The sequence below is a fragment of the Ruditapes philippinarum genome, unplaced genomic scaffold (genome assembly GCF_026571515.1).
Source record: "Ruditapes philippinarum isolate M1 unplaced genomic scaffold, ASM2657151v2 ctg5281_1_1_1_1, whole genome shotgun sequence".
NCBI classification, from domain to species: domain Eukaryota; kingdom Metazoa; phylum Mollusca; class Bivalvia; order Venerida; family Veneridae; genus Ruditapes; species Ruditapes philippinarum.
Window position 1 is genome coordinate 20147 of NW_026860803.1, and position 26884 is coordinate 47030.

A 26884-nucleotide genomic window follows, 5' to 3' on the forward strand; every position below is an offset into this window, starting at 1 on the left:
TACCAGGTCAAAGTACTTTACTTTAATGACCAGTTGAATTTTAAAATATAACAGGACCAAGTTACATTGACCATTGACATTTGACCTAAAAATAGGTGTGGGAGGTAGAACTCATGAGGGTGCATTCACATTATAGATTGAATTTGACAGCTTTATCAGTATTTTAGTAAATAAACATAAGCCAAAACTGGAACAAAAAATGTTAACCAACGCAGATGAAGGAAAATGGCTCCTGACAATAGCTTAGCTTTAAAGTGGAGGTAAAAATATTGTTACAGTAATTAACAAAGTTTTTCTCTGGTGTGCCCTTCTGACATGGAAATCCGGAGTAATTTTTTTATTTGTATAAAAGATTGTTTCAAAAAAGAAAAGCTGTAAACGTTTTGCAGTAGATTCCGCCTCCTGGTCCTGTAGAAGTTTGATTTGCAGCTTAGTTGCTAATCGATGAATAGGAGCAGATACATTTATATTGTCTGCTTCACACAAAGTGAAGACCAAAGTATAAGAAACAGCATTTCCATCTCGTACACCTTTCAACGTCACTGTACTGGGTGCATAACTTGCCTGAAATGAAAATTACAGCTTATCACCTACTTATGGTTTAACCACGTGGACGGTAACTTGTACTTTCCATTACCGTTCATGAACAAACTTATTACGTTTTATCTTACGATTCAAAAACTATCTATAACTCCATAAATTAATTCAAATTACATTGGTAATAAGTATACTATGAGAGAAAAATATAATGTGATATAAAACTCAAAACAAATCCCTTTTCTTTTAGCCTTAAGAGCACGACCCGTCGCATTGGTGAAGAAAATCAGGTTTTTCTTTTTTGCTTATGTTTAAAACGTGAAAAGGTGTAATACCAACCTTTTAAAAGCGACATATACTAGACAAAATCAGAGAAATACTAACAGAACTCCCCTTGACAGAGACTTACATTTTTATCAACATTCTGTAGGACAGCAAACAATGTGAGTCGTTCACCAGCAGATATGATATTTGGAAGTTCAGTAGGTATGGACACGGGTATGATACCTGGAGGTAGATCCCAGTCTAGTGAGATATCTGTGATGGCAGGCTGCATAGCACGCTTTAATAATGATATCACCTGTACAAGTAGATATATATAGGGTCTTGAATAACAAGTAGTAGTCATTAATCTGCCACATAATTGATCTAGCACCAATTAAAATATAGATATTGTCAAATTAACTAGAATAACAAGAATAACTACTAAGTTTGGGTCACACTCGACTTTTCTTTGTTTCTAAAGGCAAACTCATCAGAAGAAGACAGTTGCAATAAAGGGTCTTAAATTTACAAGTATTCCCAGGTAAAAATATTAGGAAACCCTATCAATGCACCTATGTCAACCAAAGTGATAATATATTGAAATGCTATTTGACTTTGCTAACACAGCTCTTCATCTGATAGATTTTTTTTCGGATTTGTGAAAGCCTAATATGCAGAACTTGTTAAACACACCATTTTATACCATTTAATATAGGCATGCTTAGGATAATGGAGCCAATTGTATAAAAACAATCAAACCGAGCAATATTTTCAATTTTATCGTTGTGTGCGTTCTTTTGGGATTCTTATTGCTCTATTTTATTTGTATTTCCATACAGTCAAAACACTTTTTTGCTTTGCAATACGGAAACCCAGTATATAATTAATAACCAATTTCAAAATCAAAGCTCTTAACAGGGTAAGAAATGTTAATTACCTTGGGCTGTATACGATCTTTACCAGTTATAAATTCTGATTTCCCTCCACCATTTCTTGCAATACCATCAATCAGAGCTGTTGATACACCATGGCCTATACCAAGGGTGAATACTCTGAAATATTTTGACTACTGTTACTGTATTGAAATAGCATGCTAGTAACCATCTTTCTAGCGTAATGAAACCAAAATTGTCAAGTCCATCTGTGACATTTAATTATATTGAATGACTGCGTTCTGTCTGTGTGATGATACATCATATCACTTCCGAATGGTTTTCAGCTGAGTGTGCGTTTAAATGTAACAAGAAACCATTTCTTCTTGTAGTAACTAACTATTTAAGGTATTTTCGCTTCGTATTATCGTATGATGATATCCAAATTCAAAGATTTAGATATTCACTAAGCATTTTATACAATAATTGTTTTATTTTTTACCAATAATAAAATTCTTCATTAATATTTCAAAGAATTTTTCCTGCTAACAAACCGTAAGAAAGGCAAAAGTTTGCCTGTATTGTCAGCATTTGAATACCTTTCTTAAGGTGACAACAGACACTTTCCGTGGTACTCACATAAATGTCATTTAAACCAAGTTATTTTAGTAATAATTGTTAATTATTTAATCTTTGTGCATTAAATATCGTTGATCATCATAAAAAATAACATATTTGAAAAAATGCCTTTGTAAATGATTGATTTTGAATAAAAATCCTAAAATTTTAAATCGTCATATCAAAGTCATTTTTTATTTTTTTTGTCATCAAACTTTTGGAAAATAACCATACTTATATTATCTGGGGAACCGTGTCTCAAATTTTTTCTATCTTTTCTCAAAAAAATATTACGTAACGTCAAACATTTTATGCGACTTTTTTCACCATACATATTACGTAATTAAAGATAATTAAGTCGCTGATTGAGCAAACAAAAATCCCTGACACGGTTCCCTCCGTAAATGAATTTCCTTTCATGTGCTTCAAACCGCATGTTAATTGCTTGATTATTAAAAAAGTTATGCCGATTCAAAGTTAGTCCGACCCGCATCAAACGAAGTGTCATAAATCGGCTGTTCTCTCTCGGACCCCTACGTTTCACGCTAAATAATTGCATAATACACAAATATCGCACCAGAGAGTGTCACAAGTTGCGGTTACATACTCTAACAACATTTTATGACCCAGTGACATCTGACCAATTAAAAAGCTGCTGATTAATATCAGTTTATAGCCGAAATTTCTTCAATTCTTAACGTGATTTACTGTTCGTCTGGTATCTGTCGCACATGTCACGTGACTATCGGTAAAATTTGAGGCACTCAGTGGGGTGAAATGGAACGCATTTGCGCACCGCTAGCGGGGTATTTTATTGTTTCCTTTTTGAAGTTTATTATTATTATCATCAGCATTATTATTGTATTATACCAGTGTCACTCTGCCTGTGTATGAAATTCCGTTAAAATATAAAATAAAATAACAAAAAACTGAGCTTCTGACAGTCTTTTAAAGTCCATTGTAGATGTATACAAATAAGAACGGGATATTATATATTTTTTTCCACCAAATTGATAATGCTTCACATATTTTAATAGAAATAAAAGGTATTACTCGATCATTATGATCTGGCCTCCTTGACTTCTATTATCATGAATATCATCTATGCACGGCATAGAGATCCAGTTTCTACCGGGATAGACAATAAATTTTATACTTTGTCCCAGGTTTATTAGTACTGTGTTCGATTTACTGGCGGACAATTTATCCAAAGCATTCACTGGTAATATATTTTAATATCTTTTTTATTGATTCATAGAGAAATAATCATCCTTAGACAATGGTAAAAATGGTTTAGAAATTTGTCATTGACCCCTTACCACAAGTCAAATAGGCGTTCACATAAATTATGTCTGTTTTTTTTGGTTGTTGTTTTACTAGACATTTTTAGAAAACTAGTTTGAATGTAAAGCAATCCCTTGAATCCGTACAAAAGTCCATAAAGTCAATGTAATATCTATCAGATTAACAGGACAAACAAATTATTATTTCACACATTATGGATATTTTAGCAACTATACATTTTTTAATCAACCCCGTGGTCGTGCGATTTACAGCTATGCTTAATTACTTATGTAACATACATTATGTTACGTACATTGGTCGACAATTTCTTAATTTATATAAAAAAAGGCTAAATAAAAGGTAGACGATAAAATGTTGAGATATTCATAAAGATGTACAGTATTTGTACGATACATGTATTACGAGTAGTATGGAGTGGTAATTCACGGATATATGGAACTACCGATTTCCCTCATTGATGCCCAAACAGGGGGCGGAGCGTTATCGATAATTGACAGGTTCCGCGAATAGCAGATAAAAATGGGATTGGTACCGTTTTAAAACGTTTAAAAACACATTTTTTGGACTAACTGCTTCAAAAATTAAATCACGAATGTTTTCAGAAAAGGTTAATAAATATACTAAGCAAAAAATCTCTTTTTAGGTATTTTCAGTGATAATTGACTCCGTTGTCACCTTAAGATCGCAAATGTGCATAGACAAGCAACGCAAAACGCATATTTATTTCATTGTTACACTGTTGGAATATGTAATTTACCCAGGATGTTTATTTAAGGAAATGTATCTTGTTGGATGACTAGTATTAAATCCAATAAAGATACTTATAATTGGTTTCTAATGATAGACGTTTAAATTTAGGGTTAGAACTTTTTACATTGTTATCACTTAGAGTCTACGTGGAATATATGGAGGCATTGTTGCAGTTACTAACATCAGCGGACGACTTTCTAGAACTATGTCAATTCTCGGAATTGCTTGATACAAATATTCAAGGTTATATCCATTATAGGTATTGATCTTTAATAGTGACATTATATCATGCTCATAAATAAGTGTATTATGTTTATACCTATTCCATAACAAAACCAATTTGAATGCAAAACCTTAGCTAAACTGAAAAACTGACGTCTTTTGTGTACATACTATTCTTCGAAATATCAAGATAAATAATTTGCCCTCATGGTTTTATCCATGGTTTTTTCTCTGTGAATGTACACATGTGTGTGCAGTATTTGTGCAGGAGCCAGTTTATTAATGTGTTATATGTATGAAGATTGATGATCATATAAATTATCCATATCATAGAAATTTGTCCAAAAATCATTATTTAATGGCGGCCATCATGGATTTGAAAGCCATATTGGATCTTCTACCGATGCTACTAAAGCATTTTCCAAGAAATTACTATTTTTGACCTACAATGTCAATTTATATCATTTTCATGACGTAAATATCTTCATTTTGCCATGTCTCATGTACATTGTACATTTCGGCGGCCATCTTGGATTTTTGAAAAGTTGATCCCAGGCTGAAATGAATTATAATACTATTTCCTGCCACCATGTCAAGTTTCATGCTTTTTACAAGAGGTGCACAGTTATTTCACTGATTTCTCGGACTATTAAGATCTATTAGATAAAAGACCAGATTATCGCAACTTAATGATCTAAATTGTCATTTGCGAGTCTTCCACCAGAAGCCAGACGACATGCAAAGAAGCATGGTACTGAAAATTAAACCCTTTCTGATTTATGCAAAGAGTTAAACAAAAACGTTAAAATTATGGAAATAGAGACTGATGTCAATAGGAATAATATAGATACATATCATTTCTACCGGGGTTGCAATATAGCTAACCACGTGTTCATTGTAGACATAGTATTCAAAGAAAAATGTAAGAAAGTAAGTTATTCACAATCTCAGTGCTGGTGACACTAAAATATTATACAGTCAAACTTGTATTAAGCGACCGCGCAAGGGAAACACCCAAAATGGTCGCTTAACGAAACGGTCTCTTAAGAAAAAGTATGATATAAAAGTCAAAATTTACAAATGACATCTTTCTTATGCGGTGGGAATGTTTAACAACTTCATTTTTATATAAATGTTGAATAATTAGTACGCTCGATAATCTGTGAAAAATAACTTTCTGCTATTTATTTACAAAACAGTTTTGATCCATTACGTACATGTTTGACATTTGTTCCAGATTTTTTTGACTTCTCCGTTGCTTTTCCTTGTCTCCAACACGAAAACCCTATTAGTGAGGATGTTTTTCTGTCGTGCATTTTTCATTAGAAATAAACAAAATACATCTAATTTAATTGCTGATCAAGTTCAAGGTCAATTCACTGCAGTCTAATTGTCAATAAGCGAAGCGTATACACCACATAAGTAGGGGCGGAGCGTTGCATTGTTTAATCGATATTATTGGATAATACACGTCACGCGTATACTGCTTACGCTAAAACGGTTTGGGAAATAGAGATTTTGACACATTTATTTGTTGTGTTTTGATTGTTGACACATGTGACATTACGAGGCGGCGTTGTCTAAAACGCAATTACTTGACAGGTAAAAGTGGTCGTTTAATGAAAAGATTGCTCTCAATTAGGTGACTAATTAGCGGTCGCTGGTCGCGTTGAGCAAAAGTCGCTTAATACATTAAAAACATAGAGAGAAAATGATCGGGGGGAATTTAAAGTGGTCGTTTAAGACAAAAGTCGCTTAATACACGTGGTCGCATGGGCAAGTTAGACTGTATTTAGAGACACGTTATTCAGACAATTTATTATACATACTACAGCCCCTGTATACTCTGGTCGAAGATATGTTAAAGCCAAAATTTAAGTTGGCCATGAAGACCAAATATCTTTTATTACCCAATATATGATAAACAAGATCAACAAGGAAAGGTGGCGTTCAATGAACGCAACCCCCATATGACCCAGCAACAAGAACCAATGGCAAGGAGCCAAAACCTACAACTTTAAGGGTAGCGGTGGCCTAATGGTTAAGGTGTCTGCCTCTCAACCCAGAGATCATGGGTTCGAGCCCTACTCGGGTCACGACCATGTTTCTCCATAAGACGCCAGTACTGGTTGGTTCCAGGAAGCGGACTCGAAAGTGATTAATATAAGTTGCAAGAACTTGTTTCGCAATCGAGCTTAAATAAATATGTTTAAACTAACCTACAACTAAAAGCAAACGGCACAGATATACACACGTCGCTGTGTTTCATAGAAAAGTCCTTAATGTATAATTCCTTATAAGACGTTGGACCAACTTTAGGCCTGACTTTAGACCGTTTCAATAAATATTTCTATCTTTAGTCGAATACTTTAGACTTTAATTCATTCTCCTGTGAAATATCTAAAATACAATGACAGGCGCCTTGTATGTAAATGTTCTTCTTCATTACCTTTCAGCAATTAGAGGAGTCATAACGCAGGAGTCATGAATTGTCACAGTTTCTTTGAAACGCAAAATTGTTTACGTTGGCGAAGTTGTTATTGTTAAGGACGACTTAACACCAATGCTACATAGACAATTTTTAGTAATGTATGAACTCTTAACAAGACGTGAAGGGTGTTTTAGTGCCTCCAGGATATGTACAACCAGAGGGCTGATCCCACTGTCAATCTGTTTCTATTACAACTTATGTAGAAATTAGATGAATTGACATTACGATACGAAATAAAATACTTACTAAATTTGTGAGACAACTGAAATTAATGCAATCATTGATTATATGTTTATAACGCTGATCACTTCGTAATTATTATAGATTTAAATGTTTAATATGAGTGCTCAATTTCCAAATGATTTATGTTACCGATTAATGTTACCGAGGGGTTACTCTTTTTCCAGATTTTTAGATATGTATTTGTTAAATTAATGTGTTTATTAACCATTGACTACATTAAGCATTATGTGGCCAGGTGAATGTTTGAAACATTATAAATTTTTCACTCCACTTAAAGTTGTTTTTTTGTGCAAAAATACTTGTAAATGTTCTTTGCGTAACGTCCCCTACTATTTATGCAAATTTATCGTGTCAAAAGAGGAAATAAACCATGCACAACGCATTGTTCGCTCACAGTTGGCATGTCCATTAAACAAATTCAGCAGGTAATAGATTAAAAACGTTTCAGCATCTTCATTGAATACAGTTTATGAAATACAAGAAGATAGATTCACTAGAGGTCTACTGAATAATGTTAATTGGAACAAATATTTGTTTCGAACAATGTTATAATGTACCTTGTACTTGTGTTTATGGATTCCTTTCTGACCAGTCCGATTACTGCATCTGTATTGCCTACTTGCCCATCTGTTAGAATAAAAACCTGGAAAATATTTATACATTTTTTAACATGCATACATCATTCAAAAGCGTAAGATATACAAAACAAGGTTTTCATTAATTTATACAACTTAAGACAAGACATATCTGTGATCCTCAATTACTATAGGATGCTCCCCGACATTGCTTAAGATAACGAACACTTTAACAAAACTTTGGCCCAGGAGTACATTAGATAACTTAAATACTTATACATACACACACCACACTTATCTCCCAGGTAACAATCAACATCAAACCCAAACCAAGTGTGGATGTAACTGCAAAGTACTTGCATTACATTTATCTGAGATACTTGTCAATAAATGAAGATTTTGTTTCTGAAAAAATGTAGATAAATATATTTTGACCCTAAATGACCAAATGTTTTTCAACTACGTATTGATAAAAGTTAAAATCCAAGTTAAGTATTTTAAAGTGTAAAAATAAAACATGACAAGAATAATTTTCCACCTTAAAAGTCTGTAAAAACCAACTTACCCTTCTTGGGTGTGAAGGTATAGGTTTGTTATTAAAGACATATTCTAAAGGCTTGAGAATTTCTGTGCCACCCATGTCAGCATTCATCAGTTTTTGCACTCTGATAGCTTTAGTTAAACGTGACCTTGTGTACTTTTTGCTGCCACTGTAAGAAGTTTAATCTTAATTTTTCAATTAATTCAAATATAATATGTAAATTCCTGAGAATCATTTTCATTCAGGTTAGCTTAAAAGTTATAAAAAAAAGTCTGGCTTAACTCCACTAAATGCCCATTGACAACCGCCCTGGACACAATACCCTCGCATTTAGATTCAAAAAAAATTTTCGCTACACAAACTCACATTATTTTAACAACATTGTTCTTTGACAGTTAAACTACATATACAAATATATGCCTTCCGACAACCTCCCATGACCAAATTTATCCAATCCCAAAACATTACAAGCTCTCGAACCCCAATAATCCAAGTAATAAAGTAAGCCTTTGTTTCATATTTGAATGAGATCTTGAACAAAGATCTGACTTCCCTGGAAAAAAAAACACAACTGAATCTCCATTTTTTTAAGTATGACAAGGTAAAGATAAATTAGTGTAGCTCATTGATTCACATACTCTATATTAATCTCTTTCTAGGATTGGTTGTGTTGTATCAAACACTTTGACAATCACATTAAATTCTCAAACAATTGGACAAATCCTGGAGGCAGGTCTCAATATTTAACAGAAGGTGACCTGTTTACATGACATGCCCATTTACAAAATGATATAAAGAGTGCAGGTGAAATTCAAATACTAGTAAAACATTTTTGTATCAGAAATCATGAAAAACAGGTATGGTTTTGGCATATAACAGTCTTTCAAGATTTCTGGTATATTATTAGTTATACATTTTTTGCCACGTTATATAAATATGTGAGGGGTTATAGAACAGGCAACAATTAAATATACAGCTATATTACCTGACAAAAGAATGCATTACAAATTTATGATATTGCACTTGTGCTTTCTTTGATCATAACCAAAATTAAGTTGTAGCCTCGTAACAGCTGTTAATAAATTTGAATGACATATGCATTTATGAAAATCTAATGAAAATTGACGTAAGGAGCATGCAGAATTATAATGTTGATGATACATTTCAGTAAACCAATGTGGCATACCTTTCTCATTATAATACTGCCAGTTACAGAGACATTTACCAATAAACGAGGGCAGTTCAATAAATACGTAGAACGTGTAATTCACAGATTGGATTGTTCCAATATTATTTTACAGTATAATCATCCTTTTACGTCTTTGTATTCGGCCGAATTTTCCTTTTAAGCAGCTTGTGCTTTAGAAATAATAGCCGTCGGTTTGGTCCCCGAAGCAAGCCTCTGTAGCAGCCTAACGCTTATGTCCAAAGCCTCAACTTAAAACTTCTAAGCAGATGATAACCATTTCGGAATAGGCGGGTTATCTCACAGCTAAACTTGCATTTTACTTACGAAAAGTGCTTTTGCAACTTCGGACTGCACAGGGGTATCATCATGAACGAAAGCACAGAAGCGGCTTGCTTTTCCATTCTTTGTTTCTTTAATTGCAAGCCTAACGTGTTTAATGACATTGACATCATGACAATGTCAATAAAAAAGGTTATTGATATCAGGCCTATTGCCCCAAACATCATTAGTTACCAATACATTTACATATGATGAAATATTATACAAGTATTATTATTTTTAAATTACAATCATGTTACTAATGTTACTATGCAACAACCTTCACGCCCCACAGCACCGACTTGAGTGGTACTCAATTTCAACACTTGAAAGCGCTGGAATCAATTATCCCGAAGGACCAAAAAATATAAAAAAACAAGTTCGTGGCAACTCTTTTTCAGCTGCAACACGGCACTTGACTCCAACTGTAGTGAAGTATAAAAGAGCCTTGGAAAACGAGTGATCACTTGGGGGCATTAATTAGAGACCAGACCTTCATTCTCTCATAGTATTTTCCTGTAATTGGAGTACAAACATGCTTGTGACCATTCGATTGTTGGGTACAAAATAGCTAAGGTTGTAGTGAGCCAGTGTGCCTCAATTGCACGGACTCATTTTTCGTATCAGGGTCCCAGTTGTGAAGCCAAAGTTTAATCTCCTGTTACAAGTTGTTTGTGAGTCTTTTGAATTGGAAATGTACACTTCTAGATGCTCTTGACTTGACGCTACACTTTGCTGACGATCTTGCATATTTAGGTTTCGGATTACATCACCAGGCTAACCTTGTCTTATGTTATCTTCTAAGGAATCTTAAATTATACTGACGGTTTTGCCACTAATGAATACGTTGGGCTCCTTTCACTCATACTCATCCGTCTTGTGGCGATGGATTTCTTTAGTGAGGAACTTTATGACTGCTCTTAACTTAATATTCTGGCTTTCAATTTTTGCCCATAGGTTAATGTTGTCAAACAAAAAGTAACAGCAAAAATGTACGTGCAGACTGAACGGCTATTATCTTTCAACTGACAAAGGCATACATTGTAAAATAATGAAAAACAGATTTTGAAGTATATAAAAAAGTACCAAGTTCTACGGATTCTTGAACTACCTTAGTATCATGCAAAGTATGAATCATGTTTACTTTTGTTCTTAAATAACCTTCAAAATACCTTGAGAACAGGGAGCTATATTGTGACCCAAAACTGATAATGTTGAAGTAACAGTTGCTTGGCAAACTCTTTAGGAAAAGAAAAAGAGCTTCTTTTGCATTTGCAATCCGGTCTCCATCCATACTGCCTAAAATATAGATAAAATAAACTTTTATGAATTCAATTGACTTATTCATTTTCAAAATGCTTTTTAAAAATAAACTACTAGTGAAAGTCATATAAATATTCTCAAGATGCCACTCTTATAAATTCGTATAAATATATGTTGCTTTAGTGAAAGCAATCTTAACATGTTAGCCTTTGAAAGAAATGTTATTTTCCTACACAAAAACATACCTTTGTCATGTAGTCATGTATTTTTCTATCATTGTGCTTATTAGTATAAGATATCAAAAGGTTATCTTTACCAGATCTATCTATAACAAAGATGTATTCGCCATTAGTTGCCATGGCAACTTCTTTCAGGTCTGGGTGAAAGCTGATCATTAATATGTCCTCCTTCAATAGACCATCTAATAGAAGAAAATAAAAAAGTGATAAAATATTGAAAAGAAACTTGCATATCTGTATATGATTTGCAGGAAAATAAATCATTCAATAAATCCAATAATCAATTTTCAGGGGTTTCAATGGATACAGGTTTTAAGATAAAAGGGATCCTATCACTAATTCATTCGATAAAACTAGAAATGTGCCAATAAGATAAAGGTGCTCCTGCCATATGACATTGTACAAGTATTATCTTGATATGGTGGTTGCGCATGACACATCCTATTAACTTAGTTAAGCCAGGTGTTTTGAAAATATATCAAGGAATCACAAAGTTATAAAGGAAAGAGAATTGACAAAAGCAGATTTTTATTTGACTCACAAATGCAACATTGGAGGTGCGGACATGTGCCTTGAGAATGGCACATCATCTGATTACGGTGGAGATATATCCAAAATAATTTGACAATCCAAGTATAATGAATAAGTTGTAAGCCTGAGAGTATTTGACATTTTACCTACAAACATGACATTGGTGTAGGGAACATATGTCTGCAAACAAATATTTAAGATGATCATGTGTATTAATTTTGAATAGAGAAAAACAGAATCCCTAAAGAAAGCCCAACACGGCAAAATTGAAAATGTTGAGCCTGTTCATGGACGGTACTGGAAAGTGCAAGTTACCGTCCACGCCCCCTAGCACCGACTTAAGCAGAATTCAACATTTAACACGAACATTGAAGACTCAGCATGCAAAACTAATGGCAAGAAGACATACTCTAGCTGCACTTAATAAAAACTAAATGACAAAATGCATTTTCAATCAGTTGCCACGACCTTGAAGTTTTAGTATGGGACCTGGATTTTGCGAGCAACATATTGTTTCCTTATGGCGATCAAGTGTAGCAGCTATTTTGAAATCCCATCAGGTACACAGAAGTCATGCACCGACTGTATAATGTGTCACAAATACACTAAATTCGATTCTTTGCTGTGATCTTGACTTTTGACCTAAGGCAGATTGTCGTCCTTGTGACCAATCGTCAACGTGCCAATGTACCAATTTGTCTTAAAATCCAATCAGGCAAAGCACACATAGCACACACACAAACACACGCGAAAAGGGGTAATGCATTTTATGATGGGACAATACTTGGGGTTCACGTTCCTACGTTTTGAGTCATCTTTCAGGAGCAGATATCTAAATTTAAGGATGATGACCCAAAATCTGTTTTTCGTTAACTTGTTCCGATTTTGAGAAAGCCTCTACACTAGTTTAAAATCATATGCCTTTGTAATCAGTTGCAGCTCTTCTGGAGGGATCTTTATAATGAAAAGCTATAATGCTGTCTATAGCAAAATTGTATATAAGCCTTGCAATGAATTCTGATTTAAAAAAGAAAATATTGTTGTCAATATCAAAATACTTAAACTCAGCCATGACAATATTCAGACTTGTTTATACTGCCTGGTATTTGAGACTGGCCTGACTGTTAACTGCTGGTATATGCGTGTCAATATTATTACCTTCACTAAAATATAAATGTATTTATCAGTATCTCACCAGCTTCAGGATTTCCATCTTCAAGGACAATCTGTGGAGAATAAGGTGACTCGTACTGTACAATAAATCTAAGATCGTGATCAAACTTGAAATCTTCACCAAGGCTAACCTGTAATATAATCATAGGTTTAAAAGTTGACAAGTTAAAACATCACCAAAGCTTACATGTAATAGGATGTAAATTTTAAAACATTATGTGTTTAATGAAAGTGCCACTTTCTGAAAAATTGAATGAAGAGCATCAACTACAAATTACCATAAGATGCTTGACAATAGTAACATAGTTTAATTACAAGGTATTATAACTTTACAAACGTTATTTAACAAATTGCTGTAGTGAAAAATAATGGTAATACACCTGCCTAGAGCAAGATGGTTTTGGTTTCAATGAACAGTAGCAGGTTTATCGTAACTACAAAAGACCCAAAAGATATTTCAACTTCATGAATTTCATTTCCGTAAATGCAAAATTTTAACTTTCACGTTTTCAACATACGGAATTCGCAAACTCAGGATTTTTGCTCCATGACTTCACGACTCACGATTACAACATCATAAATTCACGATTTCATCTTCAGGAAGATGAAATCGTGAATTTTATGAAGTTGAAATCGTGAGTTCGTAAAGATGAAATCATGAATTCGTGAAGTTGAAATCGTAAATTTGTGAAGTTGATATCGTAAATTCGTGAAGCTAAAATCGTGAATTCACAAAGATAGAATTGGGTATTCATCAAGTTGAAATGTCCCCAACGGTCTTTCGTACATATCTAAAGACTGTAATTTATTTTTATCATCGATATTGATTCAATTGTTTAACAAGCTAAGTTTATGAATATGTAAGATTTAACTAATTATTTCTATAAATTGACTAAATTCTAAGTTGCATCACTAACATGTCAATATGAAATTTTAGGTTGTAGTTTAATGCATATTTGAACAGTTAAAGTCTGTATATCTTCTTTACGTATTGATAAATGAACTTTGAAAACAGATCCTCTTTTCATAAACTTTATTAAGATATATGCTCAAACAAATGATTATGTTTACAGTTACTAAAAATAAATATGCATGTAGCCCGTACCACCGCACGTCAATGTCAATATGAAAATAATGTTGCCGAGACTTCAAAGTCTCACTCATACAGCAAGGTTAAGTCAAAGAAATATAAGCAATGATTTCTTTTGATTTCAATCTTCAAAATGTTAATACCTTGTTAATTCAAACTGTATACCTTCTTCTTTAGTTATAATATCAGTTATATCAAATATAATATATAACAGATCTGTGGTAGGTTTAATTTTTTTCAACACAATATTCACTCACCTTTGCTATCTTGTTGTTATCCTCAAAATGGACATTTAATGAGATTGTTTCTGAGGTGACTGAGGTTACTTTATGATAACCTTTGATTGTAGCGATCAAGCTAAATTCATACGGTACTTTAGATGGTGGAACATATGTGGCACCCTCAGCAGCAACTTCTCCGCCTACTCCTAAAACAAAAAGAAAATTTTAACTTATATATGATTTTTTTTTAATGTCGCCATTATAACTTCTATAGTTTTCCCATTGCACTTTTGAAAAGAAAAAATACCTATTCTCGAGTGTGAACAAATCACTACATTTGTGTTCACAAAATACTTACAGTATAAATCAGGTACAGATGTCATCTCCAAAACTGGACGTTTGCATTATTCGACACACTGACCAATTATCACAAAAATAGCTAAAATGAGGCCCATTGTTACGGAACAAATAGGGGTAAGTGGTATAAAAAAATTCTAGATAAATTCAAGTACAAATATTGCTATTTGTTGTTATACTCCCAACATGATAATAAATACATCTTTTGTGAATCATGTTTGTCGTTTTTCCTTTTATTTAGCTTTTTTTTAACAAATTAAGAAGTTGTCGGTAAAGCTGCGCAATATCAACAATCTAAACATATCGTTAATCAATATCCCTCAAAAGTTATCATAAGGAAAACAATAATTTTACAGACAATTTCGTTAAAGGGCATAACTCTTATCAATAATTAATTGATGCTACAAAAATAAATCTTAACTTGTGTTTTGATTATTTGGTACCCATTGTTACAATGTTTAGATTTAATAAAAACCCGGCCTTTGTACATTCAGTGTTCGCTCGAATAGTTCAAGCTGTATCTAATTGGGGTTTTCATATTTAAAAATCAGTTTCTAGCGAGCAACTCTTTGAGACAAACTCTTTTAAATTCAAATTCAAAGCCAAAATTATTTTGTGAAAAGTACAATTTTAAAAGTGCTCAAGGTTTGCGTTTATTCTTTGAATAGCTATAATTTATTTTAACATACATCATAAAATGTATGTTTCTAATATAACGCAAACATTGTGTAGATATTTTACATCGTTTTGTATAAATGTTTAATGTTTTGCAAGGATGAGGCCCAACATTCAGTGGTATTTGACAGTCATTTCCTGTGATGGCAAATGGGCACAGGTTTCCATAAATATGTTCGCAATCATATCAAAAAATTAAAAAGTGTTTTTTTGTTTCGCATTTTTTCCTGGACACGAGTCGACCACGATTTGCAAAGCATTTATTTGACAGAGATAAATTTATTAATCAATTACAATATTTATTGCTTTATGCTATATTTGCACATTTATTATGTCATCTTGTATACGGAAAATGTCCCTAAATACAAGCGTTCTCGCATATTGCAATCGAGTGTTTAGTTGTTATTTGTAGAGGTTTGGTAAAAGAATAAGATGGCAAATGTATTCTTACGGGCCAAATATAAACACAATCATTGAAATCCTTCAAAAGTTATCCTGCGTTACCCAATAATTTAAAAGAAAATTCTTGAAAATGGGCATAAATATACTTCTTTATGTAATATACTTCTACCTGAAAAGTGTCTTGGATTAAGTACAGTAGGGAGTGTGAATCTTAGTTGACCATCAGGTTCTTGTGGTAACTCAATCACATATTTCATCACCAATGACGCCTCAGTTTTAGCTGGTAGATTACCCAGCATGCAACTGAAGATGTCCCCAGCAGAACTGTCTTCTTTTAGCAGCATGGCTGTTTTTCCACTTTGAACAGCATCATCATAAGTCAATTGTGCCTGAGATAAAATGTAAAGCACAACAACATCAACGTGTTTCGTACAGGATTATCTGCATATAACGTTTTGTTACAATAACATAAAGAGATTATCTTAATTAGCTTATTTTATTTTTTTTTGTTTATTACATTCATTGGATATACAAGAAAACACAAATGTAATTAGCATAGAAAATACAACACTTTTGATATAGATGTGCACATCGCCGCGCTTATAGAATATCGATACTTTACAATATGCTCCCTAGCAATACAAAAATGTAAATAACAGAATTTAGTGTATATATTTAAAATTGCTTAGGATAAAACATTTTCAAAACACTCAAAAACAAACAAACATATTTTTTTATATGTAATTTATTAAAATGTTACGCTTCAAAATATTCTAGATAAACGAACCTGTAACTCATTTTTTATGGTTATATTATAATTATAATGCTCAAATGAGGATTTATCAATATTGTAAGTTCCAAAAGAATTATTTGTAAATATATTACCGAATTTACATTTCATGTTACTAAAGGGAGGTAATTAGAAATTTATTTGCCATAAAGTCTAAGTCATTTTTTTCAATAAGAAGTTAATGCAAATATTTAAATGATTACATATAATGTGGACAATATTTCAGTACATATTTTACACATACTTCGATGTTTGAAAATTGTTTTATTTGCATAATTATGTACATATATATAATTTCACTAATTGTGCTTTACCACTTTGATCACAACATACAGGATCTCTAATTTTGGATCGGAAGTCAATTGAAATAAGAAGAAATGATTTCTGTCTTAGGAAAAAGGTCGTAATGTTAGGTTAGGTTGTTGAAGACTACGGGAGATCGAAAGGCGGGGCTCCACTGTACGGAGTATAAAATATTTAAAACTGTATAAAACCAACCTGCTCACGTTCCTGGATTTCAGCGACAATATGACGGCCATCAATGTGAGCCTCAAACTGAAACACTGCACTGCCATCATCTACAGGGAATGTAAACACTGCCTCTACTGGGGTCTCCTCAGTATTGAAGTAGGTCAGTGTGGATGTCACTTCAGCTACATAGCCAAATATCTGAACATCTACCTTTATAGACTTTAATGGAACTGAAATAATGTTTGAAAGAGAGTTCATGATTGTTTAAACTTGTTTGTCCAACACCCACACCTGTCGCTGATTCCATGATACAAATGAAAGTCAGAATTTACGCATATGTTCTGATTGGAAACGTTAAGATACTATGTACAGACTTTTCCAAAAAAAAAAACTACTACAAGAGAACCATAACGGCCATATATCGTTCTTTTCGGTACAACTGTCGTAAAATATAGAAGTAATTGAAGGAGTGTATGTTTAATACTGAATTTTAATTTAACGAGTTGAATAAAATGGCGAGCATAATATAATTTATTCAACTAGTTCAATAAATTCAGTTATGAACTTATACGAATTTAATATTCTATTAATCACTTACCAAAACGACCATTTGAAGTGATAAAGAAACATTTCTTGCATATCAGACTGGCGTTTCCGTTAGTTTTACCCATGCCAGAAATTTCATCTGCATGGGGGGGGGGGGGGTTCCAGATGAGTCGCGTGCTGTACAATGGCACGATAAAGATGACGTCATTTTACCGTTATGAATGATTTTGTAATTCATACGCTGTTGAATGGAAGTAGTTACGGTTGTAATGATATAAATTTTCATTGAAAATAAAGATAAAGAATTTAAAATATAATGAAATATGGTAAAATATGCAAGAAAAAATATCTGACATATGTTTGCGGTTCGGATCGGAATATCCATCCCGAGGTGATCCGCCCATCTACGACAGATGACAGATATTATTATTCTTGCATATCAGTCTGGCGTTTCCGTGAGTTTTACCCCAAACTCCTCACAGCGGTTACGTCACGCTTTGCTACTGTACAGATCAGGGGAAGTAACCGCTGCGAGGAGTTTGGTTTTACCCATGCCGGAAATTTCATCTGGCATGGGGGGTGCCAGATGAGTCGCGTGCTGTACAATGGCACGCTTAGGATGACGACATTTTACCGTTATGAATGAAGTTGTAGTTGTAAGAAAGTAGTTACGGTTGTAATAATATAAATTTCCATTGAAATTAAAGATAAAGAACTTAAATCGAATATGGTAGAATATGCAAGACCAAATATCTGACATATGTTTGCAGTTCGGATCGGAATATCCGTCCTTCGGTCACCCGGTGACAAGAAATTTTTATTGAGCTTTTGGTGTAGGGCTACTAGATTTTAAAGGTTACTGAGAAGATTTTGTACTCCAGGGAATTTACATTTTTACTAAAGTACTAGTATCTACATTGTTTTCAGCTAGTCAGAAAGCTATGTTTCATTTATTTCTTTAAAACACCCTGAATAACGAAGACATTATGAAACAGTAACGCAGAATTGTGCAATTTTATGGCCGAAACGAGCACCATGGAAAGGAAATGAACCACATCACATTGAAAGAAGTGAATTGATTAGCGCATACGGTTGCTGAGACATTATACATTAAAACTCATCAAAATTATTTCAATGGCAATGTTTATTTTTTCAAGATCATTCGTGAGAATTTCGATCTGAATTTTCTTAAAATACAATATCGTATTTATTACATTATGGATTTTGATATTCGGTGTACCCGACACATTAGCAAAACTACTCGTGTCTTGATATACTCTGTGTAAAAGCAGTCAGATGACAATTATTTACTATGTTTATGTTTTGTAAGTTCTCTACAAGTTTAAATCTTAACATGTATTTTGATGTTATTTTCTAAATGAAACGTACGTGGCAAAAGTGGTGATATATGTATTAACTAAGAGGATATTGAATGAGTGCAGGTTCAATACTTCATTTATTATTTACCTACAACAGTATGCTGTTTATCACATATACAAAGTAAAAGTTGTTTACAGTGAAAAAAATATTGAGTCGATAACAATTTGAACACTGTAATTGTTAATGATTTATTATGCAATTTACGTCATGATATACATGTAAAGTAATTACATCATAGTCTGTCCCATCAAATTTGAATACCAGTGTTCCATTTTGTATTAAATATAATAGTAAATTCATTCAAATTAAAAAATTGTCATGTTAACCCTGACGTATATCGCTATGCATGATTTTTTTCTGTGTTTTTTTTGTTTGTTTTTTCATAAAGTCAGTAATGTGGTCAAATGATAAAATTATTTTTTCCGTTGACTTACGTTGTAACCTGACGTGACGTCCATTTCAAAATGGCAGCACCCATTTAGGGTTCGTCTCACAATTAGCGTTAAGTGTTCTAGGTAATTATAAAACTTTCATTGTTATTATTAAATTACTGATCAATATCTAAATGTTATCATTAATTTGAAATGAAAAGTGAGAACAAATATTACTAGCAAACTGCTTTTTTTAAATAATCGCCAATTAAAACCATTTTAAGTGAAATACCAATTACCTCTTTATAAATTCTAGCATACAACATATTTGTATACTAATCATGATATTCTATGGTATTTTATATTCATTTTTAAGAGAAAAACAGCAATGAAAGAGAAAAACAGCAATGAAGTGATATGATTAGATAGCTTATCACTCAAGTGCGGGTATCTTGAATACCGCAACGCGTCTAAGGGGATGTATACATACACAGGAATGTCATAGAAGCCCTAAACAAATTATATGACATTCCTGTGTATACAAGTAAACTTAAGTAAACTTACATACAAGCATGAACTTAAATGAAAGAGAAAGACAGATTGACGGCCATGTACATTTTAAGAAATCAAATTATACAAAAACCCGTTATCAAATGTTGCTTAGGTTTAATTAACTTAATTATGCAGTTTTCTGAATTGTGTCCATTAATATATATCAATTCTATTCAAAAATGATTAAAATGATCATGTCTAACACTAAGATAAAAGTCTCTGGCAATATGTTAACGTTCTTATTTCGGGCGCGATGTTCGTGCGCTAAAAATACTACATTATTAATCAAATCGATGTAACAAGTAAAATGGTTTTCTGCGGGGAACATTTTTAATGATACAAAGCTATTTCATTTAACTATTTTCAACATTGTTTTGGGAGAGGGGAATAAATAAACTTTTGTATCAGGAATATAGTTGACAATAATCGATCAAAATAGAAGAAGGTCTTTGGAAACTGGTGACCGTTGAACATGAAACAAATATTTCTTTTTAAGAAAATGATTAAATAGGCCTACCATTTTATGAATAATTCCAAGCAAAAAAAATAAAGTAAACATACAAGTTTACGCAGAAAATATCTCTATTTATTATGGCAGATGCCACTACGAATATTTTAATTTTGTAGATTTTCAGTATAAACAATTTATTGTTTGTAAAATTTGAGATACATATATTAAAGAAACAATGATAATTTTCGAATATATCATTCAAGTTTTTCCACCTTAAACAGTAAATTAATTATAGAAAATTAGAAATATCACGTAATAGTTTTTTGTTCTTATTATGTGTAATTCTGACTAATTCGCTAGAGGTAATTCCGTAACGTACCGATAAACGGTATTTAGCCAGGTTTTCGAAAAGGTCAATTAACCAATCGTGTACGGTTTACAGATCACATGCTCCTCCATGTACCGAAAACAGGTCACGTGCTCCTCCATGCCTCAAAAGTTAAACGCGTACCAATACCCTGCGGTCTCCAGACCGCAGGGAATGAGCGGAACTGATTCACTATATTTTCAGCATTGGTTTGTTTGTTCTCTTACTAGTTCGGACAAACAAATTAAGGCTCGTGTGCGGAAAGGAAATGTAAATTATTAGAATATAATCACGCTTACTTGTTTGAACACCTACATTTAAGTTCGTATGTAAAGATTTAACTTTCCGTTTCACAATTTAACAAAATGTCCAGAAATACCGGCAGTGATTTGATATTATTATGAATAAGTTTGAATTGTAGTGTTCTTTGTAGCGTCAATAAGTTTCTTTTTTTATGATTCCAAGTGTTACATATTATATTATTGAGGAGATCGAGCAAAAGAGAAACACTGAATATTGCGTTAAAAAATGAATTCTACAAAAAATTAATAAAAACAATATATACTAATGTAATTATTATACGTCATAAAACAGTAGGCTGTTAAGTATAGGTTGTTTTCAGTGTAAATGTTAATACATTGTATCATATTATGCAATTTACTTCATGATATACATATATAGTAATTACATTAGTATAATACTGTTTTATTAAGTATTTGTGCAGAGATAATTGTAATAAAAAAATATACACAAACAATCAGATACTTTTTACATTACCATAGAGCTATCTCCTTTGCGAAACATGACAACCTCCTTCACGACAGAGCTGTCTCCCAGAACAAACATCATATATTTTCTTTATTAACTTATGTTTGGATTTGATTTCAATTTTATTTCATTTCTGGACCTTATATCTACTTGAAACGTATTTGTTTTTTATATGAATCGTCGTTTAGATAAAAATTGATGAAAAATATTCTGTTTCATGATGAAACGGTCCATTTCAACGCTAAATTCACTAACTGCATAAGAAACGCCGCCACAGCCACATTTCAAACACAATTATAACAACTTTACGTTTCTTTAAAATCTTAAACAAAACTACACACAGAAAAATATTATTTAGAAAAAAAAAAGATCATAAAAGCAACTAATTGCTTAACATTGTTCATGTGAAATGAAGTGCTATTTTCAGCAAACTTAGCACCTTCACCTTGGAGGTGGGGATATGGGTCTTGAATGTGACACATCGTCTTGATGTGGTAGATATTCATGCCAAGTTTATCTAGAATCCTTCAATACATGACAAACCTACAGTCGTGACACTTATGTGTACCGTCAACATTTAAAGGTGACCTTTACCTTCTAGGTAGTGACATAGGCCTTATACGCCACACGTCCTCTTGATGCGGTAGACATTTGTGCCAAGAACTTTTAAAAATCCTTCAATACATGACAAAGTCCGAACATGATTGTGTACTTTCAGGATAAGTAGTAGCTTCAAACTATATTTAATGTCACCTTGACCTTTGAGGTACGGACATGTGTCTTAAACGCAACACATCATCATAATGTGGAAGACATTTGTGCCAAGTTATCTTCAACCTTAAAGTGTGACTTTTGTCTGCTAGCAAGTAATTGTGTAGTAAATACTATAAGGCATTTGTATCCTTTTTTAAGTCAAAACCATTTATACATCAAAACTACAAGTCTCTGATTATTATCAACACACATCATTCATTAACCATTTAAACAATAAGCCTGTTCTACGATGTCCTATTTCGTCCACATAAATTCGCTAGTAAACACGCAATAATTATCGCCTCTAAAGCCTTAGAAAAGGGCGAAAATTATTACTACATTTCGCACGCCGGAAGAGCCCCGGTCGATCCAGACAGAGCCCCGGCAGTGCCCAGGACGATCCAGGCAGAGTCCCGGTAGAACCCCGGTGGATTGAAAACGCGCAAAAATGATAACATGGATACATAATTTTTATTTAATATTATATCTATTGATCCAGAACAGTAATTCATGATGATTTTAAAAAAAAAAAACTTATGCAAGACTGGATAAAAGGGAAATGGGAAGGGTTTTAATACACTGGATAAAAGGGAAATGGGAAGGGTTTTAATACAAACAAGTGAAATCATCGCAAATTGTCGTGATTCTTTAAAAATGAACCGGGCTTTGCCGGGACTCTACCGGGATCAACCGTAGCTCCATCGTCATCTTCCGGGGCTCTGCCGGCATCCTCCGGGGCTCTGCCGGCATTCACCCGGTTTGTGCCGGAAGAGCTACGATGCTTTCCGGTGTAACCCTGGTCGTTCCAGGCAGAGCTTAGGATGAAGCCGGCAAAACTATACTTTCCGGATCATCCCGGACAACCCCGGGGATATTAAATATTTTATTCCATCCGGGGTCGAATGCCAGATGTTCCCGGATCATCCCGAACGTTGCCGGCAGAGTTACGGATGTACCCCGTTTGTTGCCGGTCGTACCCGAATCACCCCGGCTCTGCCGAGATGTTAGTGAGACTGTAGCCAATCGGAACGTCCTCGGCTATTATCTATAATAACCTTGGAAACAATACGGATTGAAAGTAGTTCTACCACGAGGTTTCAGATGTAAACAGACACAGAGATAATGTAAAACGAATGTATATATTTGACATCCAAAAGAAAAGTAATGTCTGTTTCGGAACTCTTGTGATTGAAAATATGTCTGACACCAATTTATAATTTAAATATGCCCACTGATGTACAATTTTAAACACATCCGACTAAATGTCATCAGTTTTTTTGTACTTTCGGTTTCCTTAACCGTAATAATAAATATATAAATAATGTTTTGTTTGCTTTTGTACCTATGAATTCACTTATTTAAGGTGGACTTTTACTTCATATATTGGAAATAAATTTGTCAACAACTCCCAGCATTAAAATGCTATTTGTTTACATGTTTAGTTTCTTAGCGTATGTTAGACCGAAATACCGCATCCGTTCTGTGTATTCATACTATTGTGTTCGAGGTCCTCATCCGAAGACAGACGGAAAAGGCCGAGATAGTTTATTATAAATTATAGAAAAAAAAATGTTTCCCTGTTCTCAAGAAAAAGTGCTCAAGAGACTAGCGAAATTTAAGACATGCGAAGTTTAGTACTAAATTTCGCCCTTTTGAGGCCATAATTATCTCGTGTTACTAGCGAAATTTTGTGCGGACGATATAGAACACCGTATTTTTCATGTATGTCCAGGCTCTGAAAATATGTAATCATTTAAACAATATTCTCTAATATATAAACGCTACACACTCCGAGAGTGCCTCCCCTAAACTAAACTAATGTAAATCCCCCCCAACAAAAAAAAAGATATATAAAAATATCGCATGATCATAAATCACTTTTAGACCAATAAGAACATCTTTAACTAAGCAGGTGTTCGGGTGAAATATACTAGAAATTTATTAAAATCTATCATTTCCATACTAAAACAAACTTGTTTTTTAATATTCTGACACTCCTTTGTGTATGTATCTGATCAAATTAGACCTTTAATGACTAGCCACATTGAATTGGGAAAATGCGTTCCTGACATTGCTTTAACAAGACTTTCTTTCTCTCATTTTAATCATAGAATATTATAATAGTTGACCTGTTATAAGAGACGGTGCTTTTTATAAACGTCTCGGCCCTTTTAACCTTAGGTAATTTAAATATGCTGTACATTTCTTAAATACACGTCATTTTAACTTAGTATGGGAGCAATCCCATCTTATTCCTATCATGGGTTACGTACTTTTATACGAACTTGTGGTAGGAATTATGGCACACACGTAAACACATGTACCGATAAAACTATAGACAAATTAAATTAGTTCCCATATAAATAAAGCAAGTTTTAAATGAAGTATGTGCTCGCCCATATGGTTCATTCCGGTGGCGAGGGTAAACAAACCAAACACACACACACACAAAACATGTGTTATCTTAACCATTTGACATTTACATGTATAGAGAGTAAACAAACTAATTCTATAATATTTGGGCTTAACCTACAGTTCAGATGAGATAAAAAATAAACGGACAAAAGTGTACAAAAAGCTGCAGGGCTGGTTAGAATACTGATTTTAAGTCACTTTTGCCCCAGATACCCAGTAGATAAAATTTTAGGTCTAAAAACTGCTGCCTTTAAATGCATTTGTCTAACACATATATATTTTAAACATTCCAATATCAGTTTTTGGAGACTAGAGATTTAAGTGTCTTATTTATCGTGGTTTTATTTATTTATTTATTTTAATGTAAGAGGGTTAAAAAACTTTTTAGGCACAGAAAAATATCTCCCGAGGTACGCCAATATTGACCAAAAAAACTTTCCAATCGGTGGAAGATTTTGAAATTTAATTCATTGACCTTTGATCCCAAGAAGGAAGTAAACCGGACAGTTATTGAAATATTATAAATAAAACTTACTCGGGCGGTCTTCTGATCTGACTAATCCGTAAATTGAAATCTTCCTTTTCTCACTGTTGTCATCGTTATCATTATTTGATGAACTCATCTTGACGAAATTATTAATTAGAATTATAATAACTTATGTAATGTTCTTTACAAGTGTATAGACATTCCTTTCATGCAATCGTTGTAAACATTCAAGTTTCAAAGAAGATAAATTTGTACGGGTATACGAACACTAAATTTGTGAATGACTAAATTACACGCAGGCTATTTAAATAACCAATCGCAACTACTCGGCCCTTTCCGTCAGTCTTCGGATAAGGATATAGATAATAGCCGAGGCAGTTCCGAATGTTTAACCCATTACTTCATATACACGCCTTTTAACGCCTTTTTCACCCCCCCCCCCTTTTTGTTGTCTCAAATGGTGAAAAAATGCATTATTTAGGCCCTTAACACTTGTTTTTGTTTGAGAAATGTTGTTAAAAAAAGTGACCACTTTTTCGGCGCGGCCCCCCAACCAAAAGATTCATCAGGGGGTTGCCAGAAGGGGGATGTGCCCCCTTCTGTTTGGGGGGTTTGAAGGGGGGCGGAGTCCCCCTCATCGCCAAGAAAATTTTGGACTTGTGAGAGGCTATAAATGACCCCAGATTGATCATAAGGTAACGTGTAACCAACGCTGAAAAGCATTTGACTCTATCTCAATCCATTGAGAAGTTGCAGCACTTTGAAATCAATTATAATGGAAAAAATCAACGCAAAATAGTGATTTTTGGCAATTTTGAGAAGTCCCCTCGTTGCCATGGTAACAGAAAATTTAAGCCTGAGCATGTTGTTGCAAGGGCAATGGTCCAGTCAACATTTGTGCCAAGTTTGATTAGTGTTGAAGCAGTTTTTATAGTATTATAGCAATTTGAACTTGTAACGGGAGACTTTTCAATGAAAACAGCCATTTTTCACAAAATGCTCATGAAGTAATGGGTTAAATAACCTCGGATTACAGTTCTACCACGTGGTTTTAGATGTAATAAAACAGAGACTTTAATAATCTTAGATAATGTATTAGATTTACGAATGCATACATTTGACATTTAAAGAACAATAAAGTATATTTCGGTACAATTACGATTGAAAATATGTCTAACATTCATAATCAATTTAAGAATACCCACTGAAATACAATTATAACCAAATTCGAACTATTGTCCAAAGTATTACATCTTAACCTCTATTTTCAGCTCGATTTGAAACAGAAGCCGACGATGACAAAAGAATGCCCTGTAAATGAAAATGCAATGAAACAATTCCTGGGCTATAGTTAAGTGTATGACGAGAAAGAACAGAGAACCACAACACATACAGTTGAGTTCAAACTCAAGTTCCCAACCTTGTACACATAGTGTGCACTAAACCTGAATTAGAAGTGCACACCATGTGCACTTTTAGTGCACCTGACCAAATCACCGGACAGTGCGACACTTTATTGACTTAAAGGATCATTGCATTGTAAATATGCAACATAAATAAGACAACGTTGCGTTTGTATTTCCCATTCTAACTGATTATGAGTTTCCTTCCTACGCAGAGATACAGTTATTGTATATTCGTGACTGCATTATTTTGC

At 33.4% G+C, this 26884-nt stretch overlaps 1 protein-coding gene across 1 annotated transcript; it reads right to left on the bottom strand.

Moving 5' to 3' along the window:
- On the bottom strand, positions 1-25530 carry LOC132713441 (von Willebrand factor A domain-containing protein 5A-like). The gene is made up of 12 exons (XM_060696045.1): positions 25276-25530; positions 17165-17367; positions 16046-16265; positions 14479-14648; positions 13154-13262; positions 11505-11609; positions 11098-11224; positions 8443-8587; positions 7860-7945; positions 1739-1853; positions 947-1117; positions 1-564 (listed from the first exon to the last, which is right to left on the bottom strand). The coding sequence occupies exons 1-12, from the start codon at positions 25361-25363 to the stop codon at positions 250-252; spliced, it is 1854 nt and encodes a 617-aa protein (XP_060552028.1). The 5' UTR covers positions 25364-25530; the 3' UTR covers positions 1-249.
- Positions 25531-26884: the final 1354 nt, after the last annotated feature.

Coding starts and splice junctions, on each gene's coding strand:
- LOC132713441 (XM_060696045.1), bottom strand. CDS start 25,363: ATGAGTTCATCAAATAATGATAACGATGACAACAGTGAGAAAAGGAAG. Junction 11,225..11,504: donor CTTTGTTATAGATAGATCTG/GTAAAGATAACC, acceptor TCTATATTTTAG/GCAGTATGGATGGAGACCGG. Junction 7,946..8,442: donor TACCTTCACACCCAAGAAGG/GTAAGTTGGTTT, acceptor AATATTTTCCAG/GTTTTTATTCTAACAGATGG.